Raw genomic sequence first — 25,721 nt, 5'->3', positions numbered from 1 at the left:
GATAACTGAATCCAAATATTGGCAAGCAATAAGTCAGTCCGAAAATGATATAATTTCAGCATACCGTTTTTCCGTGTTACCACTGTTGGTTCTGCATTTACATGCTTTTAAATGAAATAACCAGAATATGTCATTACTGCAGCATTTTAGTGATAGGACGTAAACATCCTCTTAACTTCATTTTGTGAAAAGCAGTAGACGTAAACTAATGAACACTTTTCCTTTTAGGCGGTTACTTAATGTACTTAAATTCTTCTTTCTTACATGTGTAGCCTGTCTGCACGAAATTTGTAGAATGTAATATTGATGATTTTCGTAGGCAAATCATTATAGGGCAACAGTAACCAATTAGTGTTGCAATACCTGAATCATCAATGTGCATGGCAAATATGATCGAATCATGTACAGCGTGGGAAGCTTACCCAAGTGGCTTTTGTAATTTATATAGTACGTAGAACAGTGCCTCCATGCGATAGGTAAGGAGTTACTCACTGATTTTGTATTCACGTTTGTGGTATTTATTCCCAATAAGTGTTTATTATGTTCACACCAAACTGTTTACTGTAACAAACTATTAAAAAGGCAACGTTGAATAGATACACGGGAAGATTGTAAATTAGATAAGTCAGACAGAGAAATAGACAGACAGACAGAAAAAATAAAGCAAGAAGAAAGAAAGAAAGAAAGAAAGAAAGTACTTACGGTCGAACATCTTCCGCACTTTTCCCTATGTGATGCGTTCTGAAATACGTTTCAAAGAACCCAAGACGCCACTCGAACCCATATCTAATAACATAACCTTCGTAGTAATTGTATTGAAATGAGTCCTTCTGGACTGAATCTAAAACTCCCATAGCAACTGTAGTCCTCTCTTTCTTTATCTCCGTCAGTAGAGGTTGTAGCCTGTCGACAGAGATTTATCCAGGCCGTTATTTTGGTCTGACTATATATATATATATATATATATATATATATATATATATATATATATATATATATATATATATATATATATATATATATATATATATATATATATATGAGTGTGTGTATGTGCGTGTGTGTGCGAACGATCTACGATGATAGATCTAACCAAATGGTTGATGTATGAATTTCACTATAAGAAGTTGAAAACAAATCTCGTGATAGCATGAGATAGTATGAGATTACGAAAGACTGATGCAGATTATCTAAGTTTTAACACAGGAAATTTGATCAGACTAAGACAAAGTCTTGATAATTAAGAGTGAGGTACGAGATGTCATGATACCTCAAAGATAATCAGATGCAAATCATAAATATTACATTGAGGTTAATGGGGATATAGTGTGATACCTCAAAGATATTCAGATGCAAATCATAAATATTACATTGAGGTTAATGGGGATATGGTGTGATACCTCAAAGATAATCAGATGCAAATCATAAATATTACATTGAGGTTAATGGGGATATAGTGTGATACCTCAAAGATATTCAGATGCAAATCATAAATATTACATTGAGGTTAATGGGGATATGGTGTGATACCTCAAAGATATTCAGATGCAAATCATAAATATTACATTGAGGTTAATGGGGATATAGCGTGATACCTCAAAGATATTCAGATGCAAATCATAAATATTACATTGAGGTTAATGGGGATATAGTGTGATACCTCAAAGATATTCAGATGCAAATCATAAATATTACATTGAGGTTAATAGGGATATAGCGTGATACCTCAAAGGTATTCAGATGCAAATCATAAATATTACATTGAGGTTAATGGGGATATGGTGTGATACCTCAAAGATATTCAGACGCAAATCATAAATATTACATTGAGGTTAATGGGGATATAGTGTGATACCTCAAAGATATTCAGATGCAAATCATAAATATTACATTGAGGTTAATGGGGATATAGTGTGATACCTCAAAGATATTCAGATGCAAATCATAAATATTACATTGAGGTTAATGGGGATATAGTGTGATACCTCAAAGATATTCAGATGCAAATCATAAATATTACATTGAGGTTAATGGGGATATAGTGTGATACCTCAAAGATATTCAGATGCAAATCATAAATATTACATTGAGGTTAATGGGGATATAGTGTGATACCTCAAAGATATTCAGATGCAAATCATAAATATTACATTGAGGTTAATGGGGATATAGTGTGATACCTCAAAGATATTCAGACGCAAATCATAAATATTACATTGAGGTTAATGGGGATATAGTGTGATACCTCAAAGATATTCAGATGCAAATCATAAATATTGCATTGAGGTTAATGGGGATATAGTGTGATACCTCAAAGATATTCAGATGCAAATCATAAATATTACATTGAGGTTAATGGGGATATAGTGTGATGACGAGTAGGTCATGGCCATTAATTATTACCTAGATCTTACCACCCTCCATGGATAAGCAAAACATGGGAGCAAAAAACATAAATGGACAACTGATGAACTAATAAACTGATTAGGAGAGACTTAGTTTGAACATTAGATGGATATGATATAAGTTTCAGAGGTGGGCTTCGCTTTATCAACACATTTATCTTGACCAATCTTATAAACATCATCTTGATATGGATAGTGGGTTCTTTTCTTTTCCAAGTTGAAGTTATGAATTATTTTTACCACAAATAGTATAAATATTTTATGGTAAAGTCCTTCGCAATGATTTACAAGTCGTGCAAGAGTTGTAATCGTTCAATTTAGTTTTGAATGGTTTCTTGTCCCTAAACACGGGCTTCAAAATCAAATATGATTGGTCCACGTGTATCAAATCTAAAATGTTGTGTCTTAAACAATTTGTTTTTATAAAACTAGACATTTGCTCATCATTAATATATCGTTTATTTTTAATTACAATCAAATCAATACCGTTTACCAATCTATATTTACTTCCATGTGGCTATCGAAGAAGACGAGGACCTTGCCAGTCGAAACTTTCCATCCTTCCGTACGAGCTTTAATCAAACCACTTCTTTGAGGCAGTCGTACCAGTTTAATCAAGCCCTCTGGAAAATAATTTCGGATATAGTCATCCAGACCTCCTTTGAGTTCTTTTGAAACGATAAATGCAACACAATAATATACACCTCAAATAATGGGAAACTAGCTTGCCCCTGATGAGCGTTTGGAAATATCGACATGCCTAGTTGAATACAAGATTTAATTCAAACCCAAACAAATACATTGAAGTCATATATATATATATATATATATATATATATATATATATATATATATATATATATATATATATATATATATATATATATATATATATATATATATGGATGGCATGGAAAGGAGTCATGGGAGATAAGAAAGATGTGCAACCCTACGGTCACCGAAAATGACCTGATGCGGCCTTCAGGGTATTTTGACTTTGATACCCCTGTTTTAGACCAACAAATGTCCCATCGCCCTCGACATTTTGGAGTTCTTAGTTTTATCTTCTACCTTCGTACATCCCTGTGCTTTGGGACAAGTACATGACCGTGTTGTAAAGGGCGCAGGTGAGCTGGTGAATGGGAGCCAGAGGATACGTATCGTTAATCGCGGCGCTACATGTACATACACGTGTAAGCATCTAAATACATATATATGACCTGAACTTTGTCACAGTCTTGTCAGATTCAATGAATATATTGTGCAGCCGTGAGTATAATAAAGACTTGCATCTGTATTGTTCAAAGTAAGTTTATTTACACCTTACTAAGGGATCAGATGTACTTTAGCAACCTGTCCCAGTCATGATGGCTCGCCCCCAGATTGGGTCTGTCGAAGATACCCAACCGAAACCTGCCGATCACTTCCAGTACCTTGGAAGCATCATATCTTCAGATGGATCGCTAGACAAAGAGATAACGGCACGCACCATCAGCACCAATCAATTATTACGCGTCTCCGCTCTCGTGTGTTCAGTCAAATGAATATTAAATTCTCAACCAAAATAAAAGTATATAAATCAGTTGTGCTAATAATAATCCTATATTGAGGCGAGACCTGGAAAAGATACAAGAAGTACATCAAACAACTTGAGCGCCTCTACACGAGAGCCCTGCGCTAAACAATGGGCGTCAGATGGCAAGACAAAGTGACGAACCTGGAAGTGCTGGATAGTGCAGGCTTAACCAGTATCGAGGCGACGGTCATGGCAGCCCAAATCCGGTGGACGTGTCATGTCATCCGTATGGAGGAGTCTGGAATGCCACGTCACATTTTATATAGAGCTCTATCTAGTGGACACAAAAAAGTTTCTAGCCCGAAGAAAAGATCCAAAGAAACCATCAATGACAGCCTGAGATGATGCTCGATATATGTGACAAACCACGCGTCCTGGAGAGACCTGGTTTCCATGCAGCTGATAATAATGGGTGCAAAACGTTCGAGGATGCCCGCAGAACCAAAGTCGCCAATGCCAGAGAACGAAGGAGGACCTCAACGTCAATAACCAACAAATGCCTTCAGTGTACATACTACTCCGGGACATGCGCAATCTCGTGTCAGATTCATCAGCCACATTTATTTATTTATTTATTTATTTATTTATTTATTTATTTATTTATTTATTTATTTATATTGCCGTCTAATAACTGTCTTATTCCAACTGATAGTGAGTCCGAAGAGTCTTGAGGCTTCCGCGAAGCGAGTAATGATGATATGGGGATCTGCTTCCATGTGTGCAATGATATCACAGCCATCCGCGAAAAGTGCTTCAAGAATACGTTTCTCCATTGTTTACGACCGGCCATTCAGTCTGCGAAGGTCGAAGAGAGAGACATCCAGTCTTAACTTCACGTACACTGATCCAAAAACTACAGGTTATACGACCAACGTTTCCCCTCCTTGAGTTAGTGGGGCAAGGCAATGTGTTATTGGTGGACTAACTTCACAGCAAACAATGCAGTTTCGTTCAAATAAACAAATCCCAAGACCTGATTTGCCCATGCGATCGTTATGGGTCGAACGTATCGTGACAGGGACAAAACCGCAGAATGAAAAACAACGTTGGAGAACATTCGACAGTCGTACACAGACAAACGACAACGAATAGCAGAACTCCGCTTACATCAGGCAGGTATGAAATACAAGACCGTCATGACGCCTTAACTCGCAATACGTTAAAATTATTTCCTCGAGTGGTTCGCGGAGCTCATTTTTTTCTCTCTCCCATTTTCCAGACGGAAGATAATTCACTTGTATCATCATCATGAAGAGCATTTCGATTCTATTAATAGTATCCAACAGTTTCTTGAATACGCTTATTAGGGTGAGGATGTGACTAAAGATTTCGTAATACGGAAATTCATATTGATTGAGGGGAACGATGTCTGGATTTTTTTTCATCCAGTCCATGTAATTTCAAAGGAACTGACATAATTCGTTGTGTTTGGTTGCAAGCAAACCTTTGCCAGTCCAACCTGCTAAGAACAACATTGCATGACACATGTTCAACAGCTGAGGAGGTTCTTGTCAATTATTTAAATAGTGCTATACGTGGAATATCATTATAACTGCAAGGCACACGTTTGTCCAGTAATAAAAAAGCTTCATATCCCTACATACATATCTCTCTCACAGTCAAAGCTCTGCAATCGTTACATTACATCTGCTCAAGGGAAGACAAATGAATCCAACATGCTAGAAACATGGAAGAAAAGAAAATTGAAGTCTTCCGACAAATGGTTTGGATTTAAAAGACCCTCAGATCGTCCAAGCATTCCACGGATGGTTATTTTACGGATTCCCACGTTTTTCTCTCAGCTACACCTGAAAAGCCCTTTCTGGGAGTTCACCATGAATGAATGATACGAGCAAACATCCCAACGACGTCCGATGTTAGAGTAACAATGATTCCTAATAGCGCATTACCATTGAATCTTTGAAACCAAAGAGACAGCTTATTTAAAGGAAGAACCCATGACATGCGCATGCTTTACGACGTTGACGAATCACAAGGAGAATAATTCAAGCACATCGATGTATGTTCGCTGTATCCATGGTTGAGTGAATAATGCCGTTTTCACTCAGTATACCCCAACATGCTAACAGAAAACGTGGATGACGAACACATTCTTCAATACTTGATCAAATGCGAATGCGTACCTCCCACTGGCTTTTACCATCTCGTCTTACAACATCATTGCCAAGGAAAATTTATGGGTTTTTTTTCTTCATGTCATACGTGTACCGAAACATGCAACCAAGAACAACCCTGCAACTATGTAGAGGACGAACGGGCTTTTGACAGGAACGTGGGAATGGATTGAATTGTTGCGTGCTCTGGATCTTAGAAACCGCTAGTTACAGGTTTCCGAAATTTTGCACTTTCGTAACGCAGAATTCCACAAAAAGGCGAAGATTCCAAGAAAGAAACTTTTCTCAGACAACGTCGACAATTTCTCAACTGAAACAAGAAATCAGTGTCTAACTCTACTGATGTCAGACTGCAGAGCGCCAAGCGACATTCAATGAACAGTACCATCTCATAGTAGATATCACTTTGGAACAATTAGAATAAGAAGGAAGACAGTTGTATGCTAAAATCATGTTAAATTGCTTGTGTGGATAATTGGTGGAACGTCCCATTTTACCCAAGACGGAATACCTGGAAGGTCTGAGTCGCTACTTTCAACTGATTGGCGACTAAGGACAACTGATGAAACACTCGGAAATCATCTATGAATATTTGGTCCTATTCAATTATGAAAATTTGACAGAATTTATACCCCCCGAAGCGTTTGGAAATGATCTGGCAGCGTATATGACGGCCAACTATCGCCTAACATTGTACAATGTCTTTGACATTTTAAGAGATACAGTCATACACTTTGAAACTGACAATTGCATCTACATTCAACGCTGTCAGGGCCTTCACCCATCTATCGAAGCATGCCATTTAGGTGCATGGACACACGAGCTCTCAGAATACAAGATTCTCCGTTTAGGTAACCAGCAGTCCCAAAAAGTTACGGATACCAATAGCGAGTCCTACGGGGAGAAATTCATTCCAAAAGCAAAATCAAAGGTCTGACACTGAACCATCGATCAAGTTGTCAATATTGGCCTACTGAAAGAGTCCAGAGAGTATCGGGATTTTGCGTGACCACATTCGAACCACAAACAATTGTACGGTTACATAACGACTCAATTGTCAATCGACCTTTGGAAAAAATCTATCAAATTGTGTACCCAAAACAAGGGCGATTCCAGAGCACGCTATTTTACCGTATCAACACGTTGAGCTCCAATTTAAACAACGGAAGACTTTCAATAACGACATTTCAGACATCGACATAGAAAGATGCATAATTCAACTTAGTAACCGAATGAGGGACTAACTACAAGTCCAGTAGGGAACTCGATTTCGATGGTGTTCATTCTGATCACGTAAATTCCGTAATTTTTGGCATTATCGATGCAGTACGGCATGGCCTCTTCTCGACTGCCATGGAAAGACCAGCCGTTCTTGTGGCCATCGGAAGTGATGAAGTTCATTACCGTTTACCGTCACTCTTTTCTAGCGCAATAGATGCAGCACGACCATTCTACTTTAGTGGTCAACGCTAGGCCATGCGTATACTCACCTACATTGCATATATGCTCTTGACTACTACTCCAGATACCACCACCATCTCCTCGAAATGGACACGTCAAAGAAAATACACGTTTCATGTGTCTAAGCCTGGCAATTGTAAATGAATGTCTGTTCGAAACGTTCAAAGTGAAATGTCCTATATATCCGGATGTACCTTCCCCAAACAATTAGCGTAGCAGGAATTTTCTACTTGGCAGAAGGAGATAAAGGCATGTGTTTTAGTTCTGGAGTGACAGGTCACGAATGGGATTGTGTGAGTTAGTGATTGGTCTTGTTCTGCCTCGTTTACCACCCAATACCAAAAGGCAAATTGCAACCTTTCGTTCAAAAGCAAGACATTCTTGTGAATCACTAATTTAGTTTTGGCGTGACAGGTTACGAATGGGATGATATATACTCGGCTTATCTGGAATATGCTAGACGGTCCCCGCGCGATAACTATTTCTTTTGGAAAGAAAAAAGTAATAACAAATTCATGGATAATATAAAAAAGTAACATTCATTGTTTGCCTCTTGAGCTAAGAAATGCATTTTTAGAGAACGTATCAAGATACAACTGAAACGCCAAAATAAGTGAATGCTTTCACCATTGGTACCTGAATACTACATGAGGATCGATTCTTTTCAAATGTTTAAATGACCAGATATTAAACAACAATCCACAGATCAGAAGGATCCAAAGGTGTACACGGCTGATTGTATCATAAGCGTTTTTCACTGTTGATGCATATCGTATACAGGATGGAGGTCTGACAATGGCAAATATCCTAGAGTTGAAAAGCTGCAAATACCATTTTTTTTATACCAGGGTAAAATAGTCACTAAAACACACCTGGCATGCCGTCTCAAAAGGCAATGAAAACAAATGTACAAGAGTATATTAACTTTCTAAGGTCTGAATACTGTCATTTACTTTCTTCTCGTAAAGTTTGATTTTTGTCATTTTCTTCTTTCCTTCCTCTGATCCGGACATAATCATAATTAAATGACTAGCAATGATTCGGTGATTGTGTTAAACTTGAATCTTGACAAGTATCCTGAAATGGTAGATTTAAGATATGCTCTTCTTAATGTGTGATTCACAAGAATGTCTTGCTTTTGTACGAAAGGTTGTATTTTGCCATTTGGTATTGGTTGGTAATTAGGCAGAACCAGATCAGTCACTAACTCACACAATACACAGTCTGTAAAGTCTCTTCGTGAGGCAACAGTTCTTGTAAACGTATTTTTGTAGATAATCTGCACTTCTCTTCTCCTTTAGAATTTTCTGTACCTGAAAAACTATATAAGTAGAATTCGGAGCATCAAAATCCTTCTGATCTATGGACTTAGATTTGTAAGGTACCTTTACCAATTTTTCACTCATATCGTTACGATGTCTGTATTTTGGCAGTTCATACTGATGTTCAGCACTGTGACTTATGCCGCAGACATATAACATCACATACCACCTGAAACCAGGCGGACCAGTCCTGAAATGTACCCTATTAATGCTGAACGCACAGTCAGGCAGCTGCTAGTATCAGTTTTATTATTCTTTGGTATGACTCGGACTGGGTTCGAACCCGATATCAACCGAAACCGAGGAGGACGCTCTAACCACTTATGCCACCGGAAAGCTCGACTCATACATACACACATACATACATACATACATACATACATACATACATACATACATACATACATGCATACATACATACATACATGAGTAGGTACATACGTACGGACCGCTCCTGGGGCCTAGTAGTTAGAGCGTCCGCCTCGGATGCGGGAGATCGTGTTTCGATCCCCGGCCGAGTCATAACAAAGACTTATACAATGGTACTAAAAGCTGCCTCGGCTGGCGCTCAGCATTAAGAGGTTAGTGTTAGGACAGTTCAGCCTGGTGTCAGGATAATGTGACTGGATGGGACATCATGCTACATGTCTGGAGCACGATGCCCTAGTGCTAGACATTACTATAAACTGCCACACTGAGGACATTGTAGCGATATGACTGAAAAATTGTTAAAGCAACGTTAAAATCTAAAACACACACAAATAAGTACGTACGTACATGCGTGCATGCATGCATACACACACACACACACACACACAAACATACATACATACATACATACATACATACATACATACATACATACATACATACATGCATGCATACATACATACATACAAACATACATACATACATACATACATACATACATACATACATACATACATACATACATACATACATACACTTAGGACTTGAGGCTTATTGTAGCTTCGTCATACAGTATTTAGGGCATATTGTGTTTTATGTCTGTTTTGCACGAATTATAATTTATGTTGAAGTGTGTGAACAGGAATGATGACGTATGGATCATTTTTAAAACTTTAGATTTGGCGCACCTTGCATATTTAGAAAGAAAAAATATTGTGCATGTGTGTGTGTGTGTGTGTGTGTGTGTGTGTGTGTGTGTGTGTGTGTGTGTGTGATTGCAATACAATAGCTGCAAACTTTGTCCTTTTCGAAAGTATAAATAGTATGTGATTAAGAAGGAATGTATTTTGCTTTTTCATATTATTCCACACTAGATGAAAATAAGATATCAACTTGTCTAAACGTACTTACGATGGTGAGCAAGAATACAGTGGAAAGATTCAAATGGCGTAGTAAAAGAAGTGAAGGGAATATGTAATTGTCTTACCCAATGTACTACCGTCGTCAACCAAGATTATTTCTTCTAAGAGATGGCGCGGAGTTCGATTGACCACGCTATAAACAGTTCTAAGAAGAACTGATGGCCATTCATCATAGAACGGAATGATTACACTAGCCATTGGAAGCTCTTCTGGATATTTGATTTCCTTGCATCTGAAATTAAAAGCAGGATCAGCGAAATTAAAAAAGACGATCCTGAACAAAACATGAAAAATAGCCAGGCTTCTGACTGACATATTCAAGCCACTGAATGACAGCGTCTAGTCACGTCCTAGCAACAAAATATTTAGTATATAATTTCACAAATAATCATAAGTGCCTTAGAAACTCTTATTTGGGGGAATAAACACCAGCATTTATAGAAAGGACAAGCATGTGCACGTGCGCTTGGACTTTAATTGAATGATAGTATTTAATGTAGCCGTTACGTAGCACATGGCCTAAAGGCATCATTTATGAATTCTTGCTATAATATGGTAATATTGAGAAATTAGGTACTCGATTTTTAACGAAAGCTGCACCACTAAGGATGCTAAAATGTAAAGATAAATGCAAATTTGACTAGCAGGTAGGATGTCAATATTGAAGAAAAGACACTAATTATATTGGGAAGTATGTCAAACAATGAAAGCCTTTGAAGAGAATATTTAAAGAATTTACAAGCTCTGTTCGTATAAATTGTGTGGCGACTTCTTGAAATTGTTCTGTAAGTTCAGTTCCGCTTTATACATACTAGCCTCAGTCACTCCACGCGTTTTGGGTTTTATTGTAACCGAAGACCAATCCTGGACCACATCTTGCCTAGAACTGCCTAGTTTGTTACTGCAGAAATGATTCGTAGTTATCGGACAAAATAAACAACGGCGTTTTATTTCCCAGTAGGGATTAACTTTATCAATGATAATATTTTGATCTTTGTCGCTACAGCAATATTGACATAATCCAATTAATGGCATCGCAGTGCCAGGAATAATCCATTCAAAATTATATGATTAAACTTGTAACATACTTTCTGAAATCATGTTTTCATTCATGCGTACCATAAATGTCAGAATTGATGTTTTTGTTTTCATCCCTTCATTGTTAACCTTGGCATATATAGTTCGTCGTCTTGTTGTTCCGTCACGTTCGTTATCCACATGTCTTGATCTGCTGTTATGCTGCACATTTCTGTTAAACGTATCTAATATAAGCCGAAATGTACCTCTACAATGTACTTAAGTTTCACCAAAATAAGGCTAGCTGAGATGTCCATGACAATAAGGGGCTTCGACTGGCCGAGTGGTCTAAAGCGCTCACCGTTACGGATCACTACCATCTCACCTCTGTCGGCGTTGCTTCGAGTCTCTGATATGTGGAAAGCTTGCCAGTAGCTTCGTGAGGGTCGGTGGTTCTTTCCGGGATTTTCCAGCGTTTTTCCTCCACCAGTTATACTGGCTGCCATGCATAGCCTAATTTGTGCTGAGAAAATGGCGTTAAACCATAAAACAACAACCATGACGACCGAAACATATCTTAAATTTTATAAATATTTTAAAACAAATAGAGAAAAATATAAAACCATCACACAATTTAGCTATATAATTACAATCTAAATTCATGGTTTTATATATACAAAACGCTTTTTAAAGAGCCATTTAGTATCATATGTACAGTGTGCATTGATTTAGATTGAGCAGTACGCACGAAAAGAAATATTTTAGTTGAGTTTAGAAAATGAACCAGTACTATTTAGTATACAAGATTTGGCTTTTAACCAAACAACTATCCATATCGTAATTACTCCTCTGTTAAATGCATTAGGTATAGGTTTCTGACGATGATGAACTGGTCGCTGATAATCAGATGTTACAGATAGTTGTTGGAGGATAGTAGTATGATTGTTACAGTTTTGGCACACTGACCCAGAGGGGTTACTAACATACATCTCTGCCCTCTGTTCCATGACTCACTTTATCCATTTGCGACCCAATCGACTCATGCTTTTATAGTAACCAGGCAACCAACGCTTGTGGAACAGAGGGCATATAGGTCTGTTAGGGACAATTTGGGATGCAGTGGGATGAAACCCCGGGCATTCATGCTACACAACTTGCAATGGACCAGTGTGTTGTATTTAGACAGACAAGTTTACGATAGAGATCAATACACACTGTAACGAATTTAACTTTATAAATCAAGGCTTGTATTACCTTTTGTAACTATACTACTCGCTATACACCTTGTTTATTTGTACTAAAAACTATTGTTACCTGTTCACCATGTTATCCCATGTCGTTGTCTTAGATTATATTCCATGAGTTACTTGCTAAAATGTACTGATACTGCTCAAGTATATGCAATATTAAGTACATGAACAAGCGATGTTCATATAATTTTACTCTTATTTGCCAGTAATTTATATGAGTAAACTGGACGCTGACATTATGTCTTTCAATGTTGATTTCATTTATCACATATTATGGGTCAGCAATGGTAGAATATCTTGTTTAAATGTCTTAAGGTTATTATTTGTGGGCTGTAAATCTTTCTGAATAATGCTAGATAGTTTTACCTTTGTGAGCATTCCATATCGGATACAATCTGGTTGAGCTTATTCGATATCGTTCTTAGAATTCTATTATAGGAACATAACCATCAAAGCTCTATAGTTTCTTAATAGTTTCTGGCTCAAGGCCTATGTGTTTTTGGCATTTATATATCGTATTTCAATAGCTGATTGTTTGACTTTAACTTCTGGTAAATTCGTGCAGTTTCTTATTTTCTCATAAATGTTTGTGATTTCCATTTCTGCCAGTACAGCCTTAAACTCTTTAATCTTCGATGGCTCAGTACAATTTGTTGATCGTGTTGATACTACTCTGTGTAGCTTCAAGCGATAAGGAATGGACATGAACTCGAGATTGTAGTCGCCATGAAATTAATTCACTCGCATCATCAGAGACACTAATTACTATCGCTATAGCTCCGGTAATACTTGGTGCACCTACGATTTGGATATGAGTCCTGTAACAACAAGGAAAATGCCAACAGTTACTGCCTCAGCAAGATCGCAAATAGCATCTGCGATCAAACAACACGTTTTGTAATTTTATTATCAGCGCGGTTTTCTTGGTGATTCATTTCGCAACTGTTGTTCCGCTTCGGTTCTTTGTCCACCGCGGTATGAATGATCGTCCGTCATAGTTCTTCTATTAATAACACCATAGCAAAATAAGATTGCACGACAGGAAGACTTTGCCGGGGCTCGTCATCAAAAGGTAGTCGCAATACGCACTCGAGCGTCTAGTCAAGTGATTTCATTTCCTGGCGCAATTGTCGTAGTTATAAACAGAAAACCTCTACCTCGGAAATACTTAAATCTCCAGCAATAGTTCGATCTGGCTGCTTGGCACTCCTTTCATATAAAAGCACACCGATTATACCTGAACCTCTGACATATAATAGTCGTCTTTGCACGACATTTGTTACCCGAATAAAAGAGTTTTGTTCAAGCATAGTCTAGATATTTATTTCTCATCTGAGTCAGTGTTGGTGTAAAATATTTTATGTGAACGTAGTCCTAGTTTGCCTGGGCCTCGAGTTGGTAGTGGTACATTAAGGTGGTTCCAAATGGTAATTCATACCTGGCCAATGTAGGCCAGTTCGTACGATGGTTTTTTAGCACCACTTTGACTCACGTATTCATAGACAAGTGAACCAAATTGTTATCGATGTTAACACCCGTTACCTGATTATCCATCATATTCTCATTCGACCTCCATGTACCTTATCTTCCAGTTATTATAAAAACGTATGTTCAGCACTCTCGCCCGTTTAACACGTGAGGTTCATGTTATCAAAACTATTTATGCAAGAAAGGAAACCAAGTCGACCGATTGTTACGTCTTCAACTGTTTTCTCACCTTCTTTGGATGATATTCCTATAACTCCGTACCAAGAACTTACTACACGTTGTGATTCGGGTACGTGAGCCATTTCTTCTTGCAAGTATTGTCTTTTTGCAATATTAGCTCTATAAACATTGTTTTTCATAAATGCAATCAAGACGCTAAGGTCTCTGATTACGCCGTTGTCAGCAATCTCAACCATGTATTTTACCACAAAGTTGCCGTTCAACTTGACAATAATATTTGAAATGTCTACGATTGATCGTCAAAATTCACAATCTCACCTGCATTGGCACCAACAACAACACGACTGGTAACCTCAGACAAATCCACCTTGGTGACAAATCTACGGATGGCTCAGATCCGCATCAGCATGGTGACATGCTAAGAAACGACCATAGATGTTAATATATGTTGTTGCATAATATTAAAACAAACTTTAATGTGAAATCACTAAGTGTTTGTGGCGGTGAGCGCTCAAGTCCAGACAACGCTTAAATTACCAGATGACTGCATAAGGGACCATCTAGCCGTGCTTGTATTGGCATATGCGAATAAAACAACGTTTGTTTACCATACTTTCATAAATACTTAATAACCTCGACTGGCGGTGCACGTCATTATGTGTCCAAATACAAACTATGATGAAATTCTACAAACTATGCGTGCGACCTAGTGAGTGTAAGGGCATGTTGATAAATCCAGATTGACGATGCCAGTTTCTTATGTGCGTGGGATCATCGATGCAAGTTAATCTAACTTAAAAAACACCACGAAAATGTTTGATCAAATTTGCAATCGTGAGTAAATCAAGACTGGTCAAAAGACCATCAGAACATTCGCTTCCATCAGCGGCGCGGTCTTCTGCGATTCAGTGATCTAAGAACTTTGCCTGATGATATTTTGCCTGATGATATTCGACGACTCGTGCCTAGCAATCAAAGGCCTTTTCCTCTTCACCCTGCCTCTAACCGCCTTTTTCAAAGCCATTCCTAATACAGTTCATACAGCCCCTAATGATGCAGTTTATGCAACCGCTGGTAATATTCATCCTTTGTTTTGCATTGCGCCACATCTGATTTGGATAATTTTAGTGTTACTTGGGTTGTGATTGGCTCCATCATGCTGATCAAGTTGTATTTGGGTCTACGACACGAGAATATGTCAAGTTATCTTCGCCGGACAGTTTCAGCGTTATCTCACAATTACGTTTGATTGCTTGTTTTATTTTTGGCACGTTTATTTTCAGTAAGTCCGATACGTAACAGATTTAGTTATGACTTGTTCTCAGATACATCGTTGAGCACCTCCAACAGCAGAGTCTTGTCAGAAGTATGACAGCATAACATCGAGAGCCACCACCAGCGTCACCTACATGAGCATGAAAATACATGTCGACAACGGATTGCCTGAACAAGTCAAGGTGTTCCGATTAAAAGTCATAAAGTCCGAACAGTGTCGTGAAGACATTTTGGGAAATCTGTAAACCGTTGTCAATGTTTAGATGAGTCTATGTACGACACAGACTGTGATATGCAAGTTCAGTATCATTGGTTTTAAGGTTAAGCCGACTTTCTTCAGAACGTTCCTGATGACCGTTTAAATGCAAAGAAACATCAGTAACTTCTATTTCGTTAAAAATAAGTTTGCAGTGAGTTTGGGCATTGTCTCAATTTGTACGCTGAAACAACGCAAACATATGGTTTTGTGTAGAAAGACCGTGTTGGGTTGTTGTTTTATTTTTGGCCAGGTAAATTGTTCCACAGTAGCAGTTGGTGGGTGTGCGTCTCTGGTATGCGCGCAAAATGACAACTTTGAAGTGTTTCGGGATCGCATGAATGGCAACAATCGTGATTCTGGAAAATGTAAAAGAAGGTGACACAGGCATCCTCAGTGTTAAAATTTCTAATGCAACTCGACCATTAGCAGCAGCTGCACCCAGACTAATGGCAGCGTTGCAATGATTTTTTTTGTTGGGTGGTAATGTTGTGTGTTTGGCTGTATAAATAACCTTGCCAGCGTTTCTAAATAATCCAAATATGTGGCTGAGAGGAATTGTGCAAGAAATCCGTAATGAGGCTCCACGAACATAACATTGGCGCTGAGCAAATCCACCACTGAAAGTGCCATTAGCGCCCAAGACAACAACCTGTACAGTTATCTATTAGAAGGGTTGGTGTGTAGCTTAGGTCGCCTGCTTGAGTACTGTTGTGAATCCGCATTACCATATGTGTTTTTCATAAACATCATTGCTGGACCAGTTGTTTTCGTATATTCATCGCTGTATCTGGTAAACCAAATGATTATCGTGCCCACTCAAAATTGCCTAAAATGGATTCGGTTTCATTGCCATCGATGAAGTAACGTACACTGTCACACGATTGTATGACATCATTGTTTTAACAAATCCCACTGTAGTAGAGACCAGATAATCGATATTGTCATTTGCTCTTGTCCTTGCTATTATTTTTTCATTGATTCCGGTCTCTGGCGGGATATGAGTAATATTGAAGATCTCTTTTCCTTCAGTCTACCAGCACAGGCCTTCCCTTCTAATGTACTGGATCAAGCACCTCTTTGACCTGATTTATTGCATCATGGTTTAGTTCCCACTTACACGTTATAGATTTTATTGAATCGCGTCGCGTGGCAGCTTGCCGTTCAAATCCACTTTCCATTACGCGATCTGAAATCTTTGGGTTTGACAACCGCTGCTGAGCCGCCTCGATAATGATTTTTCTAACTGCAGGTGGCATTGATTCTGTCAACGTGATGTGACTCGAACCGGTTTTGGTGTTATTAATCCGTATTATTGATGGGCGTCATCGAGCTCGAAATGTCTGGGTTGCCTGTTAGCCGAGATGTTTTACACGATTCACGATTCAAGGCTGTGAGTGCTTTCGGTTCACTCGCAAAAAAGCCACGAAATACATCCCTGAGCCCGCTTCATAAATATTTCATGCATTCGAGTCTTCTCGCGTTAACTACGCTAACGGGTGTGGCATGTCCGAGCACCACTGTCATTGTTGTTGTTATTAAATGTTTTTTCTTTTGTTGACACTGTTTTGTGTATATATATATATATATATATATATATATATATATATATATATATATATATATATATATATATATATATATATATTTGAACTTGAATTCGAGCTTCAATCATGCCAAAAGCACTGGAGAAGAAAATAATAAAAGTTATATGATACTTTCATTAAGAATTAAGACTATCGATTTCGTTAGATAGCTACCTGAATAATGTGCTATGCCGATATATTTACTTGAATAATGTGATGTGCCGGTATATTTACTTAAATAATGTGCTGTGCCGGTATATTTACTTGAATAATGTGCTGTGCCGATATATTTACTTGAATAATGTGCTATGCCGATATATTTACTTGAATAATGTGATGTGCCGATATATTTACTTGAATAATGTGCTATGCCGATATATTTACTTGAATAATGTGCTATGCCGATATATTTACTTGAATAATGTGCTATGCCGATATATTTACTTGAATAATGTGCTATGCCGATATATTTACTTGAATAATGTGCTATGCCGATATATTTACTTGAATAATGTGCTATGCCGATATATTTACTTGAATAATGTGCTATGCCGATATATTTACTTGAATAATGTGCTATGCCGATATATTTACTTGAATAATGTGCTGTGCCGATATATTTACTTGAATAATGTGCTATGCCGATATGTTACATATATTACATATCGGGCATATACATGTCTTATTAGCAGCTGGTGATACAGTTTATATTGGCTCTTCCTGTGTTTGTTTTGTCTTATAACTTCTTTGTTTTAACTCTAACACTGTTTATTTCACGTTTACCTCTTAGCAATCCTCTGTTAATTCAAGGCATTTATTTGGATATGTTTTGAATATTATTTTTTTTATACTACATTTTAACTTATGCCACTGCAAACCTTTTTCATCTTGGTCAGCAGGTGTTAAGCCAGACATTTCAGATCTCAGTCCAATAAATCACTTGACTGGCGTTTCATATCCTAAATAATCCCTGTATATTTGTATTAACTCGAAGAGGTTTTATGTGACAAAGGTAATGCAATCATAAAAAAATGAAATGAGACTTTAAACGGACACCAACGTATAGTATCTTTGGAAAAATCTCCGTTTTAGAGATACTCGCAAAGCGTTACTTACAAAAACGATGCAATTTCCAACTTCTCTTTACCTTAGCTTCATAATGATGCATAAGAAACAGTTTTGGATGATTCTAGTGAAAGATTTGTTATAGATACAAAAGACTACATGCAAAAGGATCTTTTCAGAAAATGTTTTAAAAGATGGAATTGTGCGAATATCAATTAATTAGATTCTCCGCATGTACATGGGCGTAACGTTTATTCAAAGTTTATAATTATTAAGAGCACGTAGAGTACTTTTAGCAACGAACCTGTTGAAAAACTATCAATGTTAGATAATTGTAATGTATACTTGATTTAATTTAGATATTTGTTCGTAAGTTTAAATTTTTTATTCTATTACATAATGTTTACTGAATTAGACTTTCTCCAGAAATTCAGTTCAGTTCTGTTTGGTTTTCTTTATTTTTTTTATGTTGTTAATAAAAATGTAATAAAAGAAACATTGTATCTAGTTTCTGACCTTGATTCATAACCAGTGACACTTTTGGTAAACAACTTTTTTTTCTTCTTTTTTTTCTAAGAGTAACAATTATTAAGTCAAGGCTATACCTAATCTACACGATAATTATCATGTAATAATATCATATTCCTTCTGGAAAGATGAACTCTTGACCCCATCCGGACATCTGTTTGCGTTTTAGTTAGTGTTATAACTCATACTATGATAAGAATTTAGTGAATCTTCCCTTAACACTTGAAAAGTCGATTTATTTATGTTGTGACCAGATTGGGCTAATTATTTTATTTTCTTCAAATTAGTTTGATTTCAAGTGATTATTTTTCTTCCGGAAATAAATAAGTGCTCCTACAGAATTCTTGGACAAAGACATTCACTAAAATTTATGCGGAATTCAAAATAATATTATCTGTAATTCAACACGATGCTGTAGACGCAACACCACTTTACAGATTACAACAGAATGTATTGTCTTAAAGTTTGGATTTCATTGGGATTCGAACTTACTTTCTCTAAGGATCTTTTATTGCTAGGTCTTCAATTTTAATGCTTGGATATTTTTGGGTTTGATTTGTAAAACCGTAAGTTCATTGTTTTTTCTTCTCATTATTCACTTGATATTCTACTGAAATAAATTATTTGTTAAATTTTACAAAGCTTGTTTTCTTCACTCATTTCTATTACTTTTTGTGAGAGTCTAGACTCGTAACAGAATACTGACTTGACACACTGACACTTTCGTTACGTGTTTTGATAGTTTTTTATAACAATGGAGTCAAAAGAGTGCAGCACAATTTCTTTTTTTGTTGATAGAATTTACCTTATTTAATTTTTTTATTTTAAGTTTGTAATAAATAAAACCACCCGAATTTCTTTTTTCAAGGGCTTTTCATATAATTAAATCTATCACTTCAACAATGAGTTAATGTTCTTGTCGGTAATAATATAATCGCATTTTCTGGCTGAGTCTCTTCTGTTCATATTAAGTTAATGACAGAAACAAACACATTGTTGAATAATATCGAAACTAAAGCAAAAGTTAAAAATGAAAACAAACTGTCCCAGGAAAACTGAAAATGGTGGTAATATAAGAAGAAACAACGAAAATGACAAAATTTCCGAAGAAATGAATAAGCAAGGGTATGACAAAATATCAAACGTAAGAGAAATAAGACGAAAATGTTGCTAACGCAATTTGTAATCCTCTACACAATACATATTTTCCCCTGCAATAGTTATCTTCCCTTTATTGTCCTCGTCATATTTTTCTCTATTTCTTTAGGTTTAGTTTTAGACATTATTTTTTATTTGTAAAGCACACATATCCATACAAATGGAAGCATTATGACCGGAACAAACTTTTCAACTTACAAATCTAGGTCCATTATTAACTCAGTTAATAATTTAATTTTTGTGGCAAAATTAAGGTTAGGTGAAATGACTATATAAAATGAAATTAAGTGGATCGAAGAAAGATAAGAATAGAGAAAAAGGTTTTTTATCATAATCCTATGGGAGGTTTAACTCTGTACATAAGGGTACAAATATGATCAAAATGTCTTTGAATCAGTTTGTAATAGTTATAAATTGCTGCATTTTAATACGTATAATGGTTTCCCCCACTGTGTAATGTTCTTTACCAAATGGAAGCATATCCAAATCCATATTAATATTCATAATGGTGAATATAAGAACGGGTAATTTCGTTCACTATTCAACAGTTTGAAAACAATAAAAAGAAAATGACGGTCGTTTCTACTTGTAAAATCCTGAAGAATAGGAAACTCACATGTAAATAATACATCATACCTGAGCAAGCTTCATTACTGCCGTAATATGCATAATAACACGGAAGTTTGCTAATTAAAAATGTAAATAATTTGAAGGTTAGTATATATGAACAGTTTCTTGTGAATTGTAACAGATCTTTGCATGAGTCAATATGAGTTGGTACGTACGGTGTTCAAACGTCGATACTTATAATATATTTTACGAGATCCTTAGAGTATACGGCACTTTGTTTCGTATAACGTGGTTGCAGCAAATCATGTATATAGTCATGAGACTGTTAATATTTTTTAGGCAAATAGCGTAATGTAACATGGAATCGTCTGGAAATAGTCAAATCACTTAAACGTTTGGCAATTAGTGTGCATAACAAAAGATAAGGGCTAAATACTGGTCCCTGTGGTATAACTCCAGTAACTCGTATGATCTATGTACTTTTATATATTGTGTGCATACATGTGATGCATATCAATCAAATTAGATACTTGATAAATAAAAAATATATATCTTGATTTTACGTCTGAGAGACGTCGATGGTGCACATTGCAAGGACGGGCTATCGGGCTCTTTTCAGTTTTGGTGGTCAATTTTCACGCGAAAATGGGAAGACATAGGAAGTAAAGACACTGGTACCGAGTGTCCAGATCAAGTAAAAAATAACTAGGCTTCCAACTGCTTTCAACAGCTGCACTAACTCAAGGCCAGGAAAAAGTGTTCATACAAGACTCAGATGATCTCAAGGGGGCAATGATTTAATATTATATTTATGAAACTCGTGGAAAAATAAACAGCTATTGCTCAACAAGGCTCGCAAACGTTAAAAAAAATTCAAATAGATTCAGAAAATGAATATTTAATCATCACTTATTTAAGGTTCTGTTAGTCACATAGTTTTGTATTTTGATGGAAATAGTTTCGAGAGAAAGAAGAAGAAATAATTTAGTCATTTCTGGGTCAGTGGTTGCATCTTTCAATTTTTGCGCGTAAAAATAATCCCAAACGCTAATAGAATTCATAATTGGTAGTTCTATAACCGGCAATATTTAAAACGATTTTATTAAAAAAAAATTGTAATTCATAGAACAACGGTCCTTCCAAATAAAATAAAAAACATTTGACACATACATCATTTTTCAATAAATATTATATACAATGGAAATTCCTTCTGATTTCGCATCGATGGACTCTGGTTAGGTTCGAAGTGCAGAAAATGTTTTAATTTTTTATATGTAACTTGTGTCAGTTTCACTGCTAAGCACTCCATCTCTTGGTAATCATGTGAAATGATGTTCACTGGACGCAGAAATTCCAGATTAACTGTTATATATTTTGTATTATTTGATCTGAAATAGTATTGTACTATTAGACTTGGACACGGCCACATTTTATTTTGTTAAGTTTATTTATATTTACATTGTCTGTTAAAATTTGTCTTTATTATTTCATTATAATTGTGTAAACAACATGGTACCTAGTTGCTGACCTTGTTCAAAATCGACATTTTTGTCAACAACTTCTTCTCAAAATGAGGATCATTATCCTAAGCTGAGACAAAGACATTGTATTTTATATATAGTTGTGCTTGGACTGCCTGATTTCTGCCACGTATCATATGGTAACAAACATTCTAATCTTTCTAGAACAATGAACGTTTGATCCTCATCCGGGCTTTTTCGTCTTAGTTTATCATAAAAATGGGTTTGTTCTGAAAATATGTTATTCGTGCTTTAAGATCTCGCTTAACGAAATGTATTATGATGTGTTCCGTAATTCATTTGGGCTGGAATTTAGTTCTTAAATTATTTAATTCAAGTAATGTTTCTTTGGTTCTCACACAAAACATATTCTTGGACGTAATCATTCCCTGAGATTTATCGGGAATTCCACCCTGGATGTATTCTGTGTTTCAACAAAAGACTGTTGGTACAACACCACAAACCTGGCCACCACAGGCTCATCAAGACCTCCAGCATTGTATTTAATTTGGATTAAAGTTTATTCCGAAATATTAGGACTTGTCTCTGACATTCTGTGAATTTTTTGGGATCTAAATCGCAATAGCATAGGTTCCTTTCTTAATTATTTGTTGAATTTTACAAAGCTTGTTGTTTTCCACTATTTTATGTTACATGTTTTACAAGGATATACCCGTAACTATTTAGAGTCAAAATTGCATCACAAAAATGAACTCTTCTGAGCTAGTTTACAGCGTAAAAATGTTGTATATGAATAACATCCTGTCAGATAGGTTAGGAGACAGATTTATGTCCACGTTCTCTTGTGAGGTTAGTCTATTTACTCCTGCAAGCTAATATTTAAATCACACTTGTGTTGTGTATTTTAAATTTGCATTGTTTGTTATTTATATTTGGTTTTATTCATTATATGCAATGGGTAATGTAAACCCGTATAGATCTATCTTGTACATATCATTTAGAATTTTGATAACAACATTGTTTATCTATTTCTAACTGAATGATTAATATTAGGATTATTATCCTAAATTGAGTCAATGACATTATGTTTACCATGTTCATTGTTATAATTTTAGAAATGAACTTTCTCATTTTAACTAAGATTTTATCTTGTACACATTTGGAACTTTCTGGAATGAAATTTTCCATTATATAATAGTTTGTTCTCTTAAAGAAAATTTTAATTCTGACCTTGGTCAGGTACGGAAGAATAAAATCTAATTTATTGGGAAAATTGTTTATATGTGCAAAAATATTAGAAGCAAAGGTCTTTCTGATGTATACATACTTCAGGATGGAATTTGTTTTTTCAAATTATTTTTCACTGAAAAAACAAAGTTCATCTAAAACAATAATCTTGAAAATATGGATTTGGATTTATAGTGAAATTACAAAAAGGATATATTATTGGATATTATTATTGTGATTCAATTAAAGACTGATGGCACATCATTCCTATTCAAGCCATCACGGGAACGTCAACACTTCCAACGTTTGCTTACGTTTTCGAGTACTACTCAAGCTTATTAAGGTCTTTAATCCTAGAATTTCTGTTAGAAATTCAATAATTATTTGGGATTTAATTCACAAATCCATAAGTTATGTTTTGCACTTTCACTTTACATTTTAAGGAAATAAAGTGTTTGTTGAATTTTGCAAAATATGCTTGTTTTCGCACTTGTTGGATTACTTCGGTTAAGACCATAGAGTCGTAATACTTCTCATAGGGTAGATCCCATATTACTGGTCTACCTCTCTCTCCGGTTTCTTCTTTCATAATAAACGAAACTTTCTTTGACAACTACACACACACACACACACACACACACACACACACACACACACACACACACACACATGTATGTGTGTGTGTGTGTGTGTGTGTTTGCGTGTTTGTTCGTGTGTGTGTGTGTCACAAAGACATATTTTATGCAAAGGAAACAGAAAAACCGCCTCAATCGACCAATAGGTTTAGGACACGCACAATAAATAGATAGATTCTTTCACAGATAGACAGATGAATGGGTAAAGAGACCGAAACATAAGAAAGATCAACAGATAGGTAGATTGATTATGCCGAGAACGAGATTCAAAAGCTTTGAGCTATTGACAAAATATGAAGTCTTAAATCCTATAATTTCAATCATAGTTTCTTCATAAATTTCAAAGGAAACTTCGAATTTTTAAACTTGAGGAATGTGTATCTATGAAAAGATGTAAAGATGTATATTAAACATATTAACTAAACATCAATAATTTGTAAACTTACGGGCACTATAAACGCTTTAAACTGTCCTTAGCCTGCAACTTGAAAACCTATTTTAAATTAATCAAATCTGATGTTTGCTGCAAATGGCGACCAAGCGATTCGATGTTCCTGGTTTTCTTAGTTCAGAATATATCAAATATTTTAGTGTTAACAATTAAAATGATAGGATAAATTACTTCATAAATCTTGAATCCGGAACCATTCTATTCAGTGGTATTAAGTCACTTGCATACACATTGATCTGATATTGTTCTATCAATTTCTGCGTCTTTATCATCTCTTCTCCTACAAAAGTGACACCTCGTCCATTTTCTCCAATTTTACTGGGGTCATTTTTACCATAATCATCAATTAATGGATTTCCTGTTGTTGAGTTTGAATTATTCTGGTACTCCTTCCAAGATTTTGCTATATTTCTATCGATAAATGGTTTCTTCGCATTAAAATCTAGTTCTGGATGTGCATGTTTCTCATCATGTGCCGAATCACTGTTGTTTCTGGAAATATCATATGGCTTATAATATCCATTAACGGAATAAAAAGGTTCACGAAAGTAAACAATTACTTCAAGTGTGATCAAAACAAAGAACAGTGTAAATGCAGTGATCATGTATCGGGTTATGAGTCTCATATTTTTATTTATCACAGATACATTTTCCACAAGAACTCAAAATATGAAACAAAGTGCCAAAACTTCCTACCACAACGAATTGCACTCACAATACACTACTATATTTCTGAATAGTATCCGCCATAGGTACTATGGCATATGCAGACCTGTTATCATTGTCGCTGACGTCACCGCATCTGACCAATGAATGCTCCGACCAAATGTTACTATTGAATTCTTGTGTCTCTATCGTGGAGTGACAAGTGCATAACATTAATATCGACAAAAACAAACGTCTCCAATCCGACAATACGAAGTACAATTATCTGCGAAGTACTCTTAACATGCCCCAGCTTCATGTCCCGCAACGAATTCTGTGCCATAAAGTATTTCACTAATTGTTTGTTTTATAACTCTTCTTGGACTGTAAATGAATTGACAAACCGATCCTGTTTGCGATTCATTCATATTTTTGTGTGTGATTTCTTTTTCCGTTGATTTTGTAGCACGTTTCACACATTTAGTCTGCCACTTTTAAATGTCTTTTTTAGTGTTTCACATTTAAATGTCTTTTTCAGTGTTTCACATTTAAATGTCTTTTTCAGTGTTTCACATTTAAATGTCTTTTTCAGTGTTTCACATTTAAATGTCTTTTTCAGTGTTTCACATTTAAATGTCTTTTTCAGTGTTTCACATTT

The 25,721-nt window shown here is 35.9% G+C and overlaps 1 protein-coding gene across 1 annotated transcript in view; it reads right to left on the bottom strand.

The window, feature by feature from the left end:
- Positions 1-25,080, bottom strand: part of LOC149802170 (polypeptide N-acetylgalactosaminyltransferase 1-like) — a 36,698-nt gene extending 11,618 nt beyond the window's left edge. The window contains exons 1-5 of the mRNA XM_089956903.1: positions 24,590-25,080; positions 10,317-10,483; positions 9,066-9,068; positions 2,899-3,073; positions 703-903 (exon numbers count right to left, since the gene is read on the bottom strand). Coding sequence (XP_089813029.1) covers positions 703-903; positions 2,899-3,073; positions 9,066-9,068; positions 10,317-10,483; positions 24,590-25,044 — 1,001 coding nt within the window. The 5' untranslated portion in view covers positions 25,045-25,080. The remainder of the gene's footprint in view (positions 1-702; positions 904-2,898; positions 3,074-9,065; positions 9,069-10,316; positions 10,484-24,589) is intronic.
- Positions 25,081-25,721: the final 641 nt, after the last annotated feature.

The sequence above is a fragment of the Sinohyriopsis cumingii genome, chromosome 4 (assembly GCF_028554795.1).
Source record: "Sinohyriopsis cumingii isolate HCF-2022 chromosome 4, ASM2855479v2, whole genome shotgun sequence".
NCBI classification, from domain to species: Eukaryota; Metazoa; Mollusca; class Bivalvia; order Unionida; family Unionidae; genus Sinohyriopsis; species Sinohyriopsis cumingii.
The sequence above is the reverse complement of the archived record's forward strand: the minus strand, read 5'-3'. Positions and strand labels throughout refer to the sequence as shown.